General features: G+C 40.6%; 1 protein-coding gene across 5 annotated transcripts in view; it reads left to right on the top strand.

The window, feature by feature from the left end:
• The window catches only part of ATG5 (autophagy related 5), a 160,321-nt gene that overhangs the window by 17,890 nt on the left and 123,389 nt on the right, over window positions 1-19,042 (top strand). For all 5 annotated transcript variants that reach the window (XM_062186564.1, XM_062186565.1, XM_062186566.1 and 2 more), the window contains exon 3: window positions 5,823-5,950. In XM_062186564.1, the coding sequence (XP_062042548.1) occupies window positions 5,823-5,950 (128 nt within the window). The remainder of the gene's footprint in view (window positions 1-5,822; window positions 5,951-19,042) is intronic.

Genomic DNA, 19,042 nt, shown 5'->3' with positions numbered 1-19,042 from the left:
TTACTTTCTTCCTCCTGCTTCCCATCACTTGACTTGTAGTTGTCCCGTTTTCATGCTGTTCCAACACAGTTATTCTCGCCAAAGTCACTAATGATTTCTCTCTCTGTCTCTCTGGCCAAACTTGGTGCTTGTTTCTGAATTTTTGTTTGCTTGATCTTTCAGTAGTTTTCAATGTTGTTGGCTGTTTTCTACCCATTGTGGTACTGCCTTGTTCTGCATAGTCCTGTATTCCTGGTTTTTCTTCTCTCTCTCTCTCTCTCTCTCTCTCATCTCTTCTGACCGATTTCTTTTGTTTGTTCCTTAATGTTGGGATTCCATAGCGCTTTGCCTCCCCGCCCCCCCACTCCTTCACCCTGCTGTGCTCTCATCCACTTTTTTCACTGTCAAACATGTATATCCTGACAACTCCCAGTGTTTTCTCCTGCACTGCAGACCTATATATCTCTTTGGTGGAGAGCCTCACTTAGATGTCTTGAAGGGACTCAAACTGAGTGTGTTGGAAACAGGGCTTATCATCTTTACTCCCAGAAAACCTGGTCATCTGCTCTTCTTTGCTTCCTGCTTTGCTACAGGGAGCCATCATCCATCTTACTACCCTTACTGAAAACCTGGGACTCATCCTTTGACAATTCCTTCTCCCATATCCTTGCCTTTTTGTCCAGCTGATGTTGTATATCAATTCCTCTCAAGCTTCTCTGATTCCCTTCGTCCCCCTGCTGTAGTTTAGTCTAGACCATGAATTAACAACTGATGGATTGCATGGCAGTAACCACTTTTCCTGACTTCAGCTTTCCCTTTTCTACATGTTTTAGTATGCAGTTGCAAATGTTCCTTCACAAACACAAACTGTTCTTGTCGCCTGCCTCCTTAAGTCTTTATTGGTTTTTCATTATCTTTAGGAAAACTTAATGTAGTTTAAAAGGTTCTCTGTGATCTTCTTCCATAATATTCCATCACAATTTCACTTATTTTTTTTTTTCCTTCCATTATGTCATAAGTTGCAATATGAGTTCAAGAGTTTGGTCCATTTTTCAGAGATTGTACTTTTTTTTTTTTTTTTTTACTTTTTGACAGGCAGAGTGGACAGTGAGAGAGAGAGAGACAGAGAGAAAGGTCTTCCTTTTGCCATTGGTTCACCCTCCAATGGCCGCCACGGCTGGCGCGCTGCGGCCAGCGCACCACACTGATCCAATGGCAGGAGCCAGGTGCTTCTCCTGGTCTCCCATGGGGTGCAGGGCCCAAGGACTTGGGCCATCCTCCACTGTACTCCCTGGCCACAGCAGAGAGCTGGCCTGGAAGAGGGGCAACTGGGACAGAATCCGGCGCCCCGACTGAGACTAGAACCCGGTGTGCTGGCGCTGCTAAGTGGAGGATTAGCCTGTTGAGCCACGGCGCCGGCTCAGAGATTGTACTTTTAAAAATGCTCTTCATATCTATTAAATAAATGAACTGAAACATTGCTATTTCTTAAGCAGCTCTATTAATATGAAGAATGGTATGGCAGATCCACATCCAAAGTACAGTCATAATTAGTAAGCACTGCTTGTTTTCTACCAAAAATGGCCAGTTCTTCCTTGAGTCCTCCTCACAGTGACTTCAGTGGGCCACACATCATGAACCTGCCGATGTTCTGTCCCAGCGTGGCACTGTTGGGACCCAGCTCCTTACATTTCTGTCGTATTCAGCTTCTTAGAGTCTGTTCGGATGTGTCCTTCTGTGGTGCTCTGTGTCCACACTGCGCCTTTTGGCTTGCAGTGTCCTCTGGACTGAGTAGGAGCATCTTCCACAACATGCATACACACACCCAGAAATCCGTACCCACCGTGTGTGCTTTACTGCTCTTTGTCTTTCAACTCCTTAAGTACCAGCGTACTTTCTGTGAAGGCTTCCTGAGTCTTGCAACATTCTTTACCTTCCTTCTTGAATTCATCAGGTTTGAAATTTTGTTTTTAGTATCTGTTTCCCTCGCTAGTCTCTGTGCTCTATGGGAGGAAGGACTTTCTGTGTCATTCAGACTACATCCTTTCTGCCTAGTACCGTTGGGGTGTAACTGAATTCCAGTACGTTGTACTTCAATTTTTGCCTTAGGCAAGTTTCTGACTTAATAATTGACAATTGTTTGACAGAATGAGACTTGGCATAATGAAATATATTATGGACCTTTTTCAGACACATAAATGTTCCATACAATTGTGTAAAATATGTATTCCTTTTAAGCTGTATTAAAAAAAAATGAATCACTTGTGCTATACTGAGTGCTTTATACTACTGCTAAATGAAGAATAAGAGAACAATAGATTCCATTAGGGTTAATCTTTTTCATCCTACAATAACTTAAAAAAATGTTGACTTTATGCTAAGTGAAATATGCCAGATGCAAAAGGAAAAGTATATGGCCTCACTTCCATGAGGCACCTGGAATTGTCAAATGCATGAAGACAAAGAACAGAGTGGTAGTTCCTGAGTGCTGGGGAAAGAGGCGGGTGAGGAGTTACTGTTTAATAAGTAGTTTCCGGGTGGAGTAATGAAAGGTTTTGGAGAAGGATGGTGGTGATGGTTGTACAACAGCGTGAATGTGTGTTTTGCCCCTGCACTGTACAATTGCAGATAGTGAAAATGGAGAGTTTTCTGCTAGGTCTATTTTACCTGAGTAAGAAGAACATAAAGTAAACCAATGAGGTAAATCTAATAAAAACACTGAGGTAAAAGGCAAGATGACGTCACTCTGCTGTTCTTTTCATTTTCACCTATTTAAATATTTCCTAAATAAATTCTATCTCTCTGTTATTCGATGTAGTCAGTCTTTGATCTTAATAGTTTTTTAATGTTATTATTGGTCTTTACAGCAGTTAAAGATTACTCCCAGAAGTCAATTTGGAACAGAGGATGGCATCAATAATCCATTCCAGTGTGGATTCCACCTTAGGAATGTGTTTTCGTTTTTAATTATCATTTCTGGATCTTTGCCCGGTTAACCTTTGGCATCTCTGATTCATTCAGCAAATATTTATTGTGCACCTACTATAATAGCAGCAGGCTCTGTTTTTGGCAGTGGGAATGTAGCATTGAACAAAAGAGTCCCAAATTCCTGTCTTATAGGAGGTTTCATTCTCATGTTTTTCATTCCTGTTGTAAAGAAATTTTTATTTCATAGAAAGTCATTTTTGAATTCAACTTTAAATTGTAGGCATGTAATGCAGCATTGTTCAGGATCAGGAGCTGAGAGCCATGCTCAGTAGTTGTGGTGCGTCTTCCTTCTTAACATCTCTATGAGACAGATTACTGTAATGACCAGCAGTCATGTAAAACTAAACTTCAGAATTTACCAATATAGATCTTATTAGACTAATTGGTTATAATTATTTTTTAATGGCTGATTTACTGTGCTGTTTTTATTTTTTTAAAATATTTTATTTATTTATTTGAAAATCAGTTATGCAGAGAGAGAAGGAGAGGCAGAGAGAGAGAGGTCTTCCATCCAGTGGTTCACTCCTCAATTGGCTGCAGTGGCAGGAGCTGCACCGATCCGAAGCCAGGAGCCAGGAGCTTCTTCCAGGTCTCCCGCACCAGTGCAGGGGCCCAAGGATTTGGACTGTCTTCTACTGCTTTCCCAGGCCATAATAGAGAGCTGGATCAGAAGTGTAGCAGCTGGGACTCAAACTGGCACCTATAGGGGATGCTGGCACCGCAGGCGGCAGCTTTATCCGCTACACCACAGTGTGGGCCCCAGCTGTTTTTATTTCTTAGAGACTTCATGTCACATCTTTTTATATTGATTCTGTGGCTTCTGAAAGAATCCAATGAATTTTTTCTCTGCTATTTATTTAATAGCATATGATTTTGAAGTTAAACTGTCTGTAAAATAGGTGATAATACTTCCTGTAAAGGAACTGTTGCTTTTCCTTATGTATAGTAAATATTGATTTCCTTTTTTTTTCTAATTAGCCCTTCCTTCCTCCCTCCCCCTCCCTCTCTCGCCTTCTCTCTCTCTCTTTTGCTCTCACGCTCTCTCTCCCTCTCTCTCCCTCTCTCTCCCTCTCTCTTGCCCTCCCTCACCCCCTCCCCCACCCCCTCCTCTCTTTCTCTTTCTCTTTCTCTTTCTCTTCTTTCAAGATTTATTTATTTGAAAGAGTTACAGCGAGAGAGGGAGATCTTCCATCTGCTTAGTTCACTCCCCAAGTAGCCACAGCGGCCTTGGCTGAGCCAGGCGAATGCCAGGAGCCAGGAGCTTCTGGGTCTTCCACGTGGTTAGCAGAGGCCCAAACACTTGGGCTGCCCTCTGCTGCTTTTCTAGGCCATTAGCAGGGAGCTGGATTGAAAGGGGAGTAACCAGGACGTGAACTAGCACCCATATGGGATGCTGGTGTTGCTGGTGGTGGCTTAACCTGCTACCCAAATTGTCGGCCCATTAATTAGTCATTTCTTTATAAAAGAAGGACGTATATTCTGTTGATCCATAGTATCAGTCCTATTTAATAGCTTGTGTGTAGTACTTCATGCCTCATATTCCACACTGGAGAATATTAACTGTCTTCTTGTACCGCTGTACCTTGTAGCCCCAAAGACTGCTATTAAGGTCATCCCAAGTAGTTGGCCTTGTTATCTTAGACTTCAGGGATTAAATATCAGTTCCTTCAACTATAATTTTTCTCTTTATAAATATTTGCCAGCCTAGCAATTCTGCCAGGTTTCCTCATCAAAAGACATCACTGTGATGGTGCAGAGTTAGACTTAATAAAAGTTGCTGACGATGAAAAGCAAAGCAGTTTTGCCACCCAAAGAAGGCAGAAGCTTGGTAAAGCAAGAAATGGCTAGAGTATCTGTTGCAAAGGTGGAAAAACATGAATTTTTGCCAACCTTCTCCTTTGTCTACTTATGGGTTCTTAACCATATAAATCATAATTAATTTTCTAAAAGTCTCTTTTCTTTCTGGCTACCTTTTCTGGGAGTAAAACACTGACCTCCTTCATATTGCTCCAGTTGAGGCCTTACTAAATGGTATATTCTTTCCTAGTCTTCAAAACATGGTGGACCAATTAAGAGGTTCTGATTGATGAGTCTAGGTGTATTATTGGGTTGAGTTCATTATCTTCTCTGAACACTTTGACTCAGGTGAATTACTTTGATTTTTAAGATAAATTTGATAGAACTCGGGCCTAGTGCTGTGGCACAATGGGTTAAAGCCCTGGCCTCCAGCGCCAGCATCCCCTATTGGCACTGGTTTGAGTCCCAGTTGCTCTACTTCCCATCCAGCTCCCTGGTAATGTGCCTGGGAAAGCAACAGAGGATGGCCCAAGTGCTTAGGCCCCTGTACCCATGTGGGAGATCCGGAAGAAGCTCCTGGCTCCTGGGTTCTGATTGGCTTAGCTTTGGCTGTTGCAGCCATTTGGGAAATAAAACAATGGATAGAAGACCCCCCCTTCCTCCCTCCCTCCCTCCCTCCCTCCCTCCCTCTCTGTCTCTACCTTTCTCTGTAACTCTTTCAAATAAATAAATCTTAAAAATTTTTTTGATAGAACTAATAAGTATCCTAAATGGTGTAACTATATCATTTTTATTTAAAGTGTTCACAGAAAGATTGTAGATTTGTTTCAGTTATTCTAGGTATTTATACTATACTTATGATGACCCCATAACAAATAATTAAAATGTCTAACCTTTAGTTTTTGATTTTCTATGAAAAGCACTTACCTTTGTGTGGGAAATTTGAAGTAATGCAAAGAGCATAGCTGTTTTTCCTTAAAATTCAAAAACCTATTGAGTATATATTTTTGGAAAGAATAACTAGTAAATAAATGTGGTTTTACAAATTTTCATTTCAGTTGCTATTGCCAAGAGTAAGTTATTTGACGTTGGTAACTGACAAAGTGAAAAAGCACTTTCAGAAGGTTATGAGACAAGAAGACATTAGTGAGATATGGTTTGAATATGAAGGCACACCACTGAAATGGTGAGTGGATTTTTCTGCATTATTAAGAATTAAGTTTATGCTATTGTTAAGAAGGTATAGTGCCTTGAAGTCATTGTAAAAAAAAAAAAAGTTCTATAAAGAAAGAAATCACCAGTCTAGCCTCATATAATAAGTGAAGTTTAAACCATGATTAGAATTTTTTATTAAAAATATTTCTGCCTTCTACGTGGATGCATGGGTGACTGGACAAATTCATAAATTTTCAGTAATAGATTTTTATTTATTAAAATAATATGTTTATAGGTTTTTTTTAAACAGATATATTTCAGACTACCTTATGGCTGAGTCATCTCTGGGGCACTATTTGGCTTTTTTCCATCTCCAAGATATTTATACTAAATCTCTGTATGCACATACATGTCTTAAAAGTGACATTGTTGAAACAGATTGCCACATTTACTTGAACACTATGCCCTAAATGCATCTTGACTAGGCTGGTATAGAGTATTTAAAATATATTGACTTCCTTTTTATGTGAAAAATTATTTTAGTGTTATGTCATTTTTAAAGAAGGATATTGAAAATAAATCCTAAATGTGGACCTACCCATGTACAGATGTTTTTCATACTTCCCCTGTTATTAGGAGGTTTGTTCACTGTGCTTCCAAAAATATTTAATGAAACTAGAGAAATTAAAGAGAAAAGACTATAAAATAAGTAGTTTTAAAGTATGTTGGGATGTAGATATTGAAATGTTGCCATTATATGCAGTTGAGTGAAAAATATGCAGACTCGGATTTAAATGAAATATAAAATATAAAAATAGGTTAAAGATGGACTTGCTTTCTGAATCTGAGAATATTAAAATGAAGGTTTTTTTAAAAGATTTATTTTATTTATTTGAAAGGCAGAGTTACAGAGAGAGGTAGAGACAGAAAGAGAGAGAGGTCTGCTGGTTCACTTCCCAGATGTCCATAACAGCCAGAGTTGAGCTGATCCAAAGTCAGGAGCCAGGAGCTTCCTCCGGGTCTTCCACGTGGGCACTTGGGCCATCCTCTGCTTCTTCTCCAGGCCATAGCAGAGAGCTGGATTGGAAGTGGAGCAGCCGGAACCGAACCAGTGCCAATATGGGATGCTGGCACTGCAGGCCGGGGCTTTAACCCACTGTGCCACAAACTGGCCACTGGCCCCAAAATGAAGAGTTTTTAAAAGAGACTTAATGACAAATAAAAAGAAGCTATTTAGGTGTCTAGTATGCACAGCAGATTTGAGTCCAAGACTACTCACTTTGTTCTGATGAAATCCCCAGAATAGGTAACTTTTTTCATAGTAGTTAAGAAACAGACAAGGTGGTACTTTGTATTATTTTTTAAAGATTTATTTATTTATTTGAAAGTCAGAGTTACACAGAGAAGGAGAGACAGAGAGATTTTCCATCTGCTGGTTCACTCCCCATTTGGCCGCAACGGCTAGAGCTGCACTGATCCGAAGCCAGTAGCCTGGAGCTTCTTCCAGCTCTCCCATGCGGGTGCAGAGGCCCAAGGAGTTGGGCCATCTTCTACTGCTTTCCCAGGCCAGGGCAGAGAGCTGGATTGGAAGTGGAGCAGCTGGGTCTTGGACTGGCGCCCATATGGGATGCAGGCACTGTGGCTTCACCCACTATGCCACAGCACTGGCCCCGGTACTTTGTATTGAGTTATGTATCAAGTCTAATGTTTTGAGGTGATTCTGGAAAGAGATGACAAAATTGTGTTAGCATAGCATTCTTTTTTTCATAATCAAAACATAATACTTAAATTTATGACCATATATTAGCCTCATTATGACTCTTCTGGAGTACTTCTAGCCTCATAGATAAGACAATGTTCCCTTTTATTTCTCTGGAAGAATTGGAGATTTGCAGTGGGAAGGTGGCTTAAAAGACGAGCTCAGGAGAGAATAGAGGGAAAGGAAGGAGGGGAAGGATTGGGTGAGTAGCAATAGAATGCATCTATGTACTTGACAGTTCTGTCTGTACTGTAATTAGGTATTTAAATCGTACTGCTTTCCATGGATTATGGATCATCATAAGTATTTATGTAACTACTAGAGCTTTTCATTTTTATTATTGTAAGGCAGAGTTTCCCTCAACAGGGTCACCACAGACATTTTGAATTGGATAATTCCTTGTCAGAGAGGGGCCTTCCATAGGGTGTTTAGCAGCAGTCCTGGTCTCTAGCCGCGAGTTTGAGACTACTCCCTTCAGTCCTACTCACAGATGTTGCTGAATGTCCCCTAGTGGGGGTAGAACCACTCCCAGTGGAGAAACTCTTGAAATTGTGGGAACCTCAGTTTAGTTTGTAACATGTAAGTGATTGCTAAGTCCTTATCTCTCAGTGGCTGTTTTATCCTGTGCGGTGGTTATTTTTGTCCCCAGTGTGTTGCTTTGTATTCTAGGGATGGTATCAGTAAATGTTGGGGCCCGTTTCTCCCAGTTCCTGCCACAGAATGATTTTGGCCTAAGTGCACCACATGTCTACTTTGTCAGTATTTATCCCTTCTGAAAGTCTTTTACTCAAGAGAAGGATTCTTTTCTCTTTGAGAGAGCTTATGTGAAAAGAAATTACGTTGAAGATTTTTCATTTTAGTTTTTGAGTTGCTAACTTTTTAGTAGTGGGATTATTTTCATGGTTATGTCATGCTGTAAGCTTGTTGCAGTTGATGACTTCAAAAAAAGATTTATAATTTATTTGAAAAGCAGTGTCGGGGGAGTTGAGAGAGAGAGAAAGAGGTAGCAAGTGAGAGAGAGAGAGATCTTCCATCCAGTGGTTCACTACCCCAAATGGCCGCAATGGCTGGGACTGGGTGTGCTGAAGGCAGGAGCCTGGATTCTATCCAGGTCTCCCAGGTGAGCAGGTGATCCAAGCCCTGGGACCATCTTCTGCTGCTTTTCCCAGGCACATAGCAAGTAGAGCGGCCAGGGCTCAACCAGTGCTTGTATGGGATGCCGTCATTGCAGGTGGTGCCTAATAGCCCACCGTGCACAACTCTGGCCCCCAGCTAATGACTTCTGATGCATCTTTTTCTTCATTATTTTAGGTACCCCCTATATAGGAGGAATGAATAACTTTTAGAGGCATAAGTAGTACTTCAGGGTTTCTGGGCTAATTCTTAATGTTTTCTCTCTGCTTGTTAAATAATTATCTTCCTGGAAATAGGCTATGAGCGTAAAAGACTATCTACCTAGCTTTAAGCATGGGGCTTCATGGGATAGAATAATTCTATGAATTCCCTACAGTAAAGGGAAGCAGCTACCACTGAGGCTTTGTTAAGTCTTGGACTTTTGATTATTTTTCTTGTTTGTTTATGTTTAAAGATTTATTTATTTGAAAGGCAGAATTACAGAGATAGAAGGAGAGAAAGAGAGAGATATCTTCCTTCTTTTGGTTCAATCCTCAAATCCCCAAATAGTCACAATGGCCCGGTCTGGGTCAGGCTGAAAGCAGGAGCCAGGAGCTTCTTTCGGGTCTCCCACCTGGGTGGTAGGGGCCCAAGGACTTGAGCCGTCCTCTGCTGCTTTCCCAGGCCATAGCAGAGAGCTGGGAAGGAAGCAGAGCAGCCAGGACTCAAACCACCTGAGGCACGTCAGGCAGTGGCTTTGAGTGTCTTTAGAGGAGCATTTATTTGAGTAGGATGACAGCATGTGTCTTAGATTTGGTTCTTTGGAGATAGATAAATCCGGGCAGGGTAGAAAATCAAACACTAGTCTAGACAATTTCTAAGAGAAGGAAGAAAGAGCATAGACTGATATTCCTTTTCCCTTTACAAACTTGTCCCTGGTTCTGATCCCTAATTTAGAGACTTCAGCTTATGTCTTCATATAAGGTGACAGTTCTTAATTGTGAGCAAAAACAAAATGAAGTCCTAGACAAATCAGGACATTTAGTGATTAAAAATGTGACTGTCTTCCTGTAGGTAGGACAGAATGAGAGTGCAGGGGCTTTGTTTTTAAAGTAAATGCCTGGGACCTGCAGTGCTGGCATCCCATATGGGCCCTGATTTGCCCGCGCCCCCCCTCCCCCCCCCATCCACTTTCAATCCAGCTCCCTGCTAATGCACCTGGGAAAGAGCAGAGGATGGCCCAAGTGCTCGGGCTTCTGCACCCATGTGGGAGACCTGGAAGAAACTCCTGGCTCCTGGCTTCGGCCTAGCCCAGCCCCGGTTGTTGCAGACATTTGGGGAATGAACCAGTGGATAGAAGACCTCTCTCTCGCTCTGTTTCTACCTCTCCCTGTAACTCTGCCTTTCAAGTAAGTAAAATAAAAATCTTTAAAAAATAAAGTAAATGCCTGGCTTTAAAGTTTTGTTTTGATTTTTTTTTTTTTTTTGAAGAAATAGCATATATGGTCAGATTTGTTAGAGCAAGTTGTGTTTTCTCTTTAGTGTTAATTCTTTGTTACTATTCTACATGACTAACAGATTCTGTGAGAAAGGAAGAATAATCTCAAGCATAATTTACATGGGATAAAACATGTTTTTTGGAATGCAGTTTGAATATTTGAATAGTTGTGTAATTGCCATTATAACCACGGTAATAGCGTATTTCTGTTATCTCACGGAATTCATTTGTGGTCCTTTATATTAAGTCCCATTATCCTACCTTCAGCTCTTGGCAATCTAAGCTAATTCTGTCCCAGCAGGTTTGCCTTTTTTACAATGGCATATGTAAATGGAATCATGTAGTTAAATTTGCGTCTGGCTTCTTTCACCTCAAGTACTGCTTTTGAGACTCATCCTTAAACATATCAGTGTTTCTAACCTTTTTATTGCTGAATATTACTTCATGTAGGGTGGGGCCACTGTATGTTTGTTTATCCATGCAGCAGTTGATGCATATGGATTGTTTCCATTTGGGGCTGTTATTAAAACAATCACTGCAGACATTCACCCACAGCTCTGAGTGTGGACATAAGCCAACCCATGGACTTAAAGAGAAACATTCAGTGTCAGTTTCTTTATGTTAATTATATTCAGAAATGTGGTTGGTTTTTGTGTTCTACAACTTTACAGAACTACTTTTGTTCTAAGTGGGTTTTGTTTGTTTACTTTTTGCTTTAGATCCCTTGGGATTTTCTCTGAGACAGTCATGTCATCTATAAATGTAAATAATTTTTATTTCTTTCCAATTTCTAGGCCTTTTATTTGTTTTTCTTTTACTACTTATTGGAGTGGCTAGAACTTCTGGTATCTGAGTAAGTGATGAGAGCAGACATGTTTTCCTGCTCTCTGTTTTAGGGGGAGTATTATTAGGTTTCCACAGTTAATTATGTTCTTAGCTGTAAAGTTTTTGTAGATGATTTTTATCAAGTTGAGGTCATTCTAACTTGCTGAGAAATTATCATAATTAAGTGTTGGGTTTTGTCAGATTTTTTTCTTGAATCAATACAGGTTCAGTATCCCATATGTAAATACTTGGGACCAGAAATAAACAGATCTCTGATTTTGGATTAGTTGCATATACAGGAGATATCTTGGCAATGATAGCCAAGTCTAAACACAAAATTCATTTATTATGTGCTGTATACACCTTATACACATAGCTTGAAAATAATTTTTCTCACTTTTAGCATATCTGTTTTGACTGAGGCCCTATCATGTGCGATCGTGTGGAATTTTCCAGTTGTAGCATCATATCTGTGCTCAAAAAGTTTTAGATTTTGAAGCATTTCAGATTTCCAATTTTTTGAATGCTCAGAGTATAACATGATATAACTTTTTAAGTTTGTTGCTATATTAGGTTATATTCATAAATTTTTATGTTAGACTGCTCTTGCATACCTTATGTAAATCCTATTTGGTCATAGTATGTACGTAATTTCATACATTGTTGAATTTACTAATATTTTGTTGAGGACTTTTCTTAAGCTCATGAGAGAGATTGTAATTTTTTTTTTGTATTGTCTTTGTTTGATTTGATGTTATATTACTGGCCTTATAAAATGAGTTTGGAAGTGTTCTGGCCTTTTCTGTAAAAGACTGATTAAAGTGGTGTTAATTCTTCATTAAATGTTTGCTAGAACTCTCCAGTGAAATCACTTGGGCCTAAAGATTCTTTTTTTGGGGAGCTGTTTTTTTAAAAGATTTATTTTATTTATTTGAAAGAGTTACAGAGAGAGGTAGAGCCAGAGAAAGAGATCTTCCATTCGTTGGTTCACTCCCCAAATGGCCACAATGGCCGGAGCTGAGCTGATCTGAAGCCAGGAGCCAGGAGCCAGGAGCCAGGAGCTTCCTCTGGGTCTCCCACGTGGGTACAGAGGCCCAAGGACTTGGGCCATTTTCCACTGCCTTCCCAGGCCACAGCAGAGAGTTGGAAATCGAAGTGGAGGAGCTGAGACTCAAACTAGCACCCATTTGGGATGCCAGCTCTGCAGGCCAAGGCTTTAACCTGCTGTGCCACAGCACTGGCCTCTGGGGAGATTTTTAACAATGCATTTAATTTATTTGATACATTTGAATGTATACAATTTCAGAGATTTTTGCTAATAAAATATACTTTTAATTCCATTTTTTCCATGAACTTTTGAAGTACTCTTATACAGATCTGTTTAGCTTGTCCATTTTATCTTAGTTGAATATTGTTAGTTTGTGGTTTTTGAGGAATTGGTTCATCTCTTCTAAGTTGTTGAATTTATGAGCATGAAGTTTATGTAATACATAATAATACATAATAAGGTATGTAATACATACCTTTTGATGACTGCAGTATCTGGGTGTTGATTCCTTTTTTCTTGATGCTGGGTATCTGCATCTTTATTTTTGTCAGATTTTATAGAGGTTTATCAATCTTAAGTTATTTTAAGAACAGGCTTTATTTCTTTGATATCTCTCTTTTTCTATTTTCAATTTCATTGATTTCTTTTCTTTCTCATTTTCTTCCTTCTGCTTGTTTGGGCTTATTTTGCTTGCAATACTCTCTTGAATTAGGTTATTTAAGATCTTAACCCTTTTAAAGTTTTTAGTTATGGTAAAATACATACATACAGAATTTACGACCTTGACTATTTTTAAGTGGGTATTTCAGTAGTGTTAGTTACATTCACAATGTTGTGTAACCAATCTATAGAATGCTTTTTCACTTATGAAGTGTTTTGTGCTATAAATTTATTTCAGTAGCACCTTTACTGTATCCCATAAGCTTTAATATGTTATATTTTTATTTTCATAAATGTTTATATATTTAACATCTCCTATGAAACTTTCTTTTGGATCTTGGGTAATTTAGTTGTGATTAATAGCTCTGTGTTTAGAAGTTTTTCTGTTGTCTTTTCCTACCATTGATTTTAGTTTGATTCTCCTATGGTTAAAGCATACACCATAATTTTGAATCTTTAAAATTTGTTGATTCATGGGCTGGTGCCATGGCTCACTTGGTTAATCCTCCGCCTGTGACGCCGGCATCCCATATAGGCGCCGGGTTCTAGTCCCGGTTACTCCTCTTCCAGCTCTCTGCTGTGCCCCTGGAGGGCAGTGGAGGATGGCCCAAGTGTTTGGGCACCTGCACCCATGTGGGAAACCAGGAAGAGGCACCTGGCTTCTGGCTTTGGTTCGGTGTAGCTCTGGCCGTGGCGGCCATTTGGGGGGTGAACCAACGGAAGGAAGACCCTTCTCTCTCGCTCTCTCATTGTCTAACTCTGTCAAAAAAAAAAAAAAAAAAGCTTAAAAAAATTTGTTGATTCCTTCTTTTTTTTTTTTTTTTTTTTTTTTGGCCAGGCAGAGTTAGACAATGAGAGTGAGACAGAGAGTTATAGACAGAGAGAGACAGAGAGAAAGGTCTTCCTTCTGTTGGTTCACTCCCCTAATGGCCGCCACGGCTGGCGCTATGCCAATCCGAAGCCAGGAGCCAGGTACTTCCTCCTGGTCTCCCATGCAGGTGCAGGGACCCAAGTACTTGGCTCATCCTCCTCTGCCCTTCCGGGCCGCAGCAGAGCTGAACTGGAAGAGGAGCAACTGGGACAGAACCGGCGCCCCAACCCGGACTAGAACCTAGAATGCCTGCACCGCAGGCAGAGGATTAGCCAAGTGAGCCACAGTGCTAGCCCATCCTTCACTTTTGGTTCCCTCATCATCCAGCTTCTTAGTTCTGCTTCTTTCTTTTCAATATGTCTTAAATCCCTCCTTTCTCCAGTCAGCTTCAGACCCCTCTCACTCTCACGTGCATTCTTTTAGTAGTTCTTAATTTGTCTCCCAGCCTCCACAGCTGTTACTTGCAGTGGAAGATTCTACCTTTGTCTCATAGCATGATGCCTGCACAAGGTTTCCCATGAATCCACTTTTTTTTTTTAAGGTTTATTTGTGGAGCTGATGTTGAGGCATAGCCGGTAAAGCCACATGGCGCAGACATCCCTATGGGTGCCAGTTCAAGTCCTGGCTGCCCCACTTACACTCCAGCTCCCTGCTAATGAGCCTGGGATGGGAAGGCAGCAGAGGATGGCCCAAATGCTTGGGCCCTTGCACCGTTGTTGGAGACTGGAAGGAAGCTCCTGGCACCTGGCTTCGGATCAGCCCGGTTCCGGCCCTTGAGGCCATTTGAGGAGTGGTCCAGTGGATGGAAGACCTTTCTTTTTGTCTCCTTCTCTTGCTCTGTTACTCTGCCTTTCATAGATTTTTTATTTGCTTATTTATATGAAAGGCCAAGTCAGGGAGAGGAAGAGACACAGAGAGACAATGAGAGAGAGAGGGATTGATCTTCTACCCACTGGTTCACTTTCCAGATAGCTGCAATGGCCAGTGCTGGGCCAGACCAGAGCCAGGAGCCAGGAGCTTCTTCCAGGTCTCCCATGGGAACCAGCTTCTTTCCAGATAAGAAAAAATACATCTTTTCATGCATATTGAATGATGTGTTGTGGCTCTTTTTGCCCTTTATAGCATTTTTGTCCCATTTACTTGTGTTTTCTTTTTTTCCTATCCTCTTTTTTCATTCCTGTTTAAAACTTCTACCTTAGAGTACTTTCTCTTGTGATTCCTTTCTGTACATGAGTATGTACTGTCATATTGTCACTGTGTATAGTAACATCATAGTTAAGAATGCTGACTCTGAAGCCAAGCATCAGGGTTCAAATCCCAGGCCATTCACTTACTAGCGGTATAATCTTGTGCAAATTATTTGACCACTCTGCATGTTTTCTTATCTGTGCAGTGGGGTTAACAATTGTACCTTGTACTTTGATCAGCTTGTTTCTATACATATAGGATTCTTGGCATAGTGCTTGGCACAGATACGTGCTCAGTGGGCTCTAGCAATAATTTTCATGTCATTGTTAATGTCTCTTCATATTTATTGTTTTCTTAAAAGATATATTTATTTACTTGAAAATCAGAGTTACACACAGAGAGAAGGAGAGGCAGAGAGAGAGAGAGAGAGAGAGAGAGAGAGAGAGAGAGGTCTTCCATCTGGTGGTTCACTCCTCAGTTGGCCGCAACGGCTGGAGCTGTGCCAATCCAAAGCCAGGAGCCAGGAGCTTCTGGGTCTCCCATGTGGGTACAGGGGCTCAAGGACTTGCGCCATTTTCTAATGATTTCCCTGGCTATCACAGAGAGCTGGATCAGAAGTGGAGCAGCTGGGACTCAAAGTGCCGCTCATATGGGATTCCAGCACTTTGCAGGCTGTGGCTTTACCCTCTAAGCCACAGTACTGGCCCCAAATTTGTTGTATCTCTTCAAACATCTATGTGAGATGTTTGAGGGGGGCCTTCGACCCTTAAACTACAGCATGTCACAGGTGCTAAGTAAATGCTTGTCCAATAAATGGATGAATGAATCTAAATTAGCTTCTTTTATTTAGAAAACTAAAGAAGTATGTGAAATAACTGAAGCTAATAGGACCTAGGTTTTCATTTTTTTAAACATATATTTATATATTTATATATTTATTTATTTGAAAGGCACAGTTACAGAGAGGCAGAGAGAGAGAGAGAGAGAGAGAGAGAGAGAACAATGAGACATCTTCCACCTGCTGGTTCACTCCCCAAATGGCTGCAACAGCTGGAGCTAGGCCAATCTGAAGCCAAGAGACAGGAGCTGCTTCTGAGTCTCTCACATGAGTGCAGGCTCCCAAGGACTTGGTCCATCTTCCACTGTTTTTCCCAGCCCATAGCAGAGAGCTATATCAGAAATGGAGCAGCCAGTACTTGAACTGGCGCCCACAGGGGATGCTGGCACCTCAGGCAGTGGCTTTACCCACTACAGTACAGTGCCGGCCCCAGGACCTAGGTTTTCAGGGCTCTCGGCAGCACACCTGCTTACATTCTGTTTTGTAGTTCTCTATTTTAATTGCATATGTTAGTGTGTTCAAATTAGAGTAGAAAAATCTTTATGAACAGTGGTATACAAATAATGAATACTTAATAAACATATTGTTGGCTTACAGAAGCTTCCAGGAAAGTATTACCTAATTAGAGCTCTGTCCTCTGTATTCCTTTGTACCCGTAACTGTAGGAAGTTACTTGGGAACTCGAAAGGCTGCCGCAACTGAGAGAATCTGCTTCCTGAAGAAGGCTTAGATTGAGCAGCAGAGGGTGCTCTAACATTGTGTTTTAAGGGGTGAGGTTTCTTGTTAGCACAGCTAGTGTTCACACTTTGTCACTTTTATGTTAGAATGATTTTGAGAGAACAATTCCTGGGTCTTCTATTGAATACATTGCTAAACGCTAATATTGGTATAAGTTTTAGGTATTTAAGTGCAAAATTTAGAAAACTTTTGCAAGTGTATAAATGGAAACTTTATTTTGCCTAAATTAACATATTTTCAGGATGGATTGTGAAAATAAGTTGGAACTACCATTTTTTTATGATTTATTTATTTATTTGAAAGGCAGAGTTAGAGAGGGTGAGACAGAGTTCTTCTGAAAACTTTTTAAAAAATGATTTATTTAGTTATTTGAAAGAGAGAGAGAAAGAGAGAGAGAGAGAGATCTTCCTTTCTGCTGGTTCACTCCTCAAATGGTCACAATAGCTGGGGCCAGGCCAGATAAAGCTAGGATCTAGGAGTTTCTTCTGGGCCTCTCACATGGGTGCAGGGGCCCAAGCACTTGGGCTGTCCTTTTCTGCTTTCCCAAGCCATAGCAGAGAGCTGGATCGGAAGTGGAGCCCCGGGGATTCAAACCAGTGCCCATATGGGATACCAAGATCACAGGCACCTGCTTTACCTGCTGTGTCACAATGCCAGCCCCCAAAACTACTTTTTGATTTGAAAATAAAAAGCAAACATTGGGGCCAGCATTGTTTAAGCCATTGCCTGCAACGCTGGCATCTCATTTGAGCTTGGGTTCAAGTACCAGCTACTCCACTTCCTTTCCGATTCCCTGCCAATGCACCTGCAAAAGCAGTGGAAGATGACCCAAGTGTGAGAGATCCTGCCACCAATGTGGGAGACCTGAATGGCATTCCAGGCTCCAGGTGCCTGGCCCAGCCCCAGCCGTTGTGACCGTTTAGGGAGTAAACTAGCAGATATAAGATCTCTCTCTGTCCCTCCCTCTCTCTCTAACTCTAACTTTCAAATAAATCTTTTTTTTTTTAAAGCAAATATTTATGGGGATTGTGGATATAATAAAATGACTTCAAATTTAATATTAAACTGAATTCAACAGTAAATTTTAACAAAGTGCTTTAGTCAAAGCCATTTTATAATTTTTCTTTGAAAAGTATTTTAATATTTCAGTCAAATGCTATGTGGATTTTTCTCATTTCCAGTCATTTTTTTCCTTTTTATTAAGGTTGTGATTTGCTGGAGTTATATATTCTGTAAAACGGATTTTCAATTTTGAATTGTATAGTGTTTTCTGTGTAGACTATCCCTGAATATCTTTGTCCTTTTCAGTTGTAAAAATATGCTTAGAAAGCTGTGCAAACATTGTACTCCACACCTGTTGGTATTTGTGCCACTTGTAGAGTAAGGCAAAACTGATTGTGATCATGACCTTATTTTGATTTGCATTTGTAATTGTATCTTTTTAAAATTCAATGAAATGTAATCTTGTTGCCAGCGAGTCACTAATGGAGCAAATTTCAGAATAGGGTGCATTTATTTCTGTGAAATGGACTGAGGGCAGTAGTTCTCTAAGATGGTGAGGATTCTTTCTTTCTTCCTTTCTCTTTCTCTCTCTCTCTCTCTCTCTCTCTCTTTCTTTCTCTCTCTCTCTTTCTCCCTCTCTCACTCCCTCATCCCTCCTCCCTCCCTCCCTCCCTTCCTTCCTTCCTTTTTCAAGTTTTACTTATTTATTTAAAAGGCAGAGTTACAGAGAGGCAGAGAAAGAGAGAGAGGTCTTCCATCTGATGATTCACTCCCTAAATGGCCGCAGTGGCTGGAGCTGAGCCGATCTGAAGTCAGGAGCCAGGAGCTTCTTCAGTTTCCCACGTGGGTGCACTTGGGCCATCTTCTACTGCTTTCCCAGACAGTAGCAGAGAGCAGGATCAGAAGTGGAGCAGCCGGGACTCAAACTGGCACCTATGTGGGATATTGGCACTGCAGGTAGCAGCTTTACCCACTACGCCACAGTGCTGGCCCCGGTGAGGATGCTTTCAATGATAATCTTGGAATACCTGATTTGCTGACTGAATAGAGACATAGTTAAACTAGAATGAACTCCCTTCTGAGCCATATCCATGACAGCTCCACAGTGAGTACCACATACATGTCAGTATATGTGAACAGTTAGTAATAGGACAAGGAAGAAGGAACTTCAACAAATAAACTTTAAAATACGTTCATTTTGAGTACTGAATTTGGGAAAGACTAGAACAATGTAAAGAATAGAAAGAAAAAGTTAAAATGTGAAAATAGACCTAATATAAAATAATCTGATGTAGTCATTTTTGAAAAACAGGACAATAAATTGAACCTTTAACTCACTGGGTCCTCCTATGGGATATACAAGTATTTCTATGCTTCTTTTTCTATAAAACTTAGATTAGATGGCAGGAATAGCAACATAACAGCCAAATGACTGCATTCTGATTTACTACAGTTATGGTTTATGTGGTTTGTGTGTTGTGGGTTAGGGGCCTCCCGACAAAACCAAGTATCTGTTTAAAGGAGTTGTATAAATTAGTACTTTTGAATTCCTTGATGTAAGTCAGATTACAGTGTGTATGTTT

Source organism: Lepus europaeus, chromosome 3, assembly GCF_033115175.1.
Source record: "Lepus europaeus isolate LE1 chromosome 3, mLepTim1.pri, whole genome shotgun sequence".
Taxonomy (NCBI): Eukaryota; Metazoa; Chordata; class Mammalia; order Lagomorpha; family Leporidae; genus Lepus; species Lepus europaeus.
Note: the sequence above shows the minus strand (reverse complement) of the source record. Positions and strands in the feature narration are given on the sequence as shown.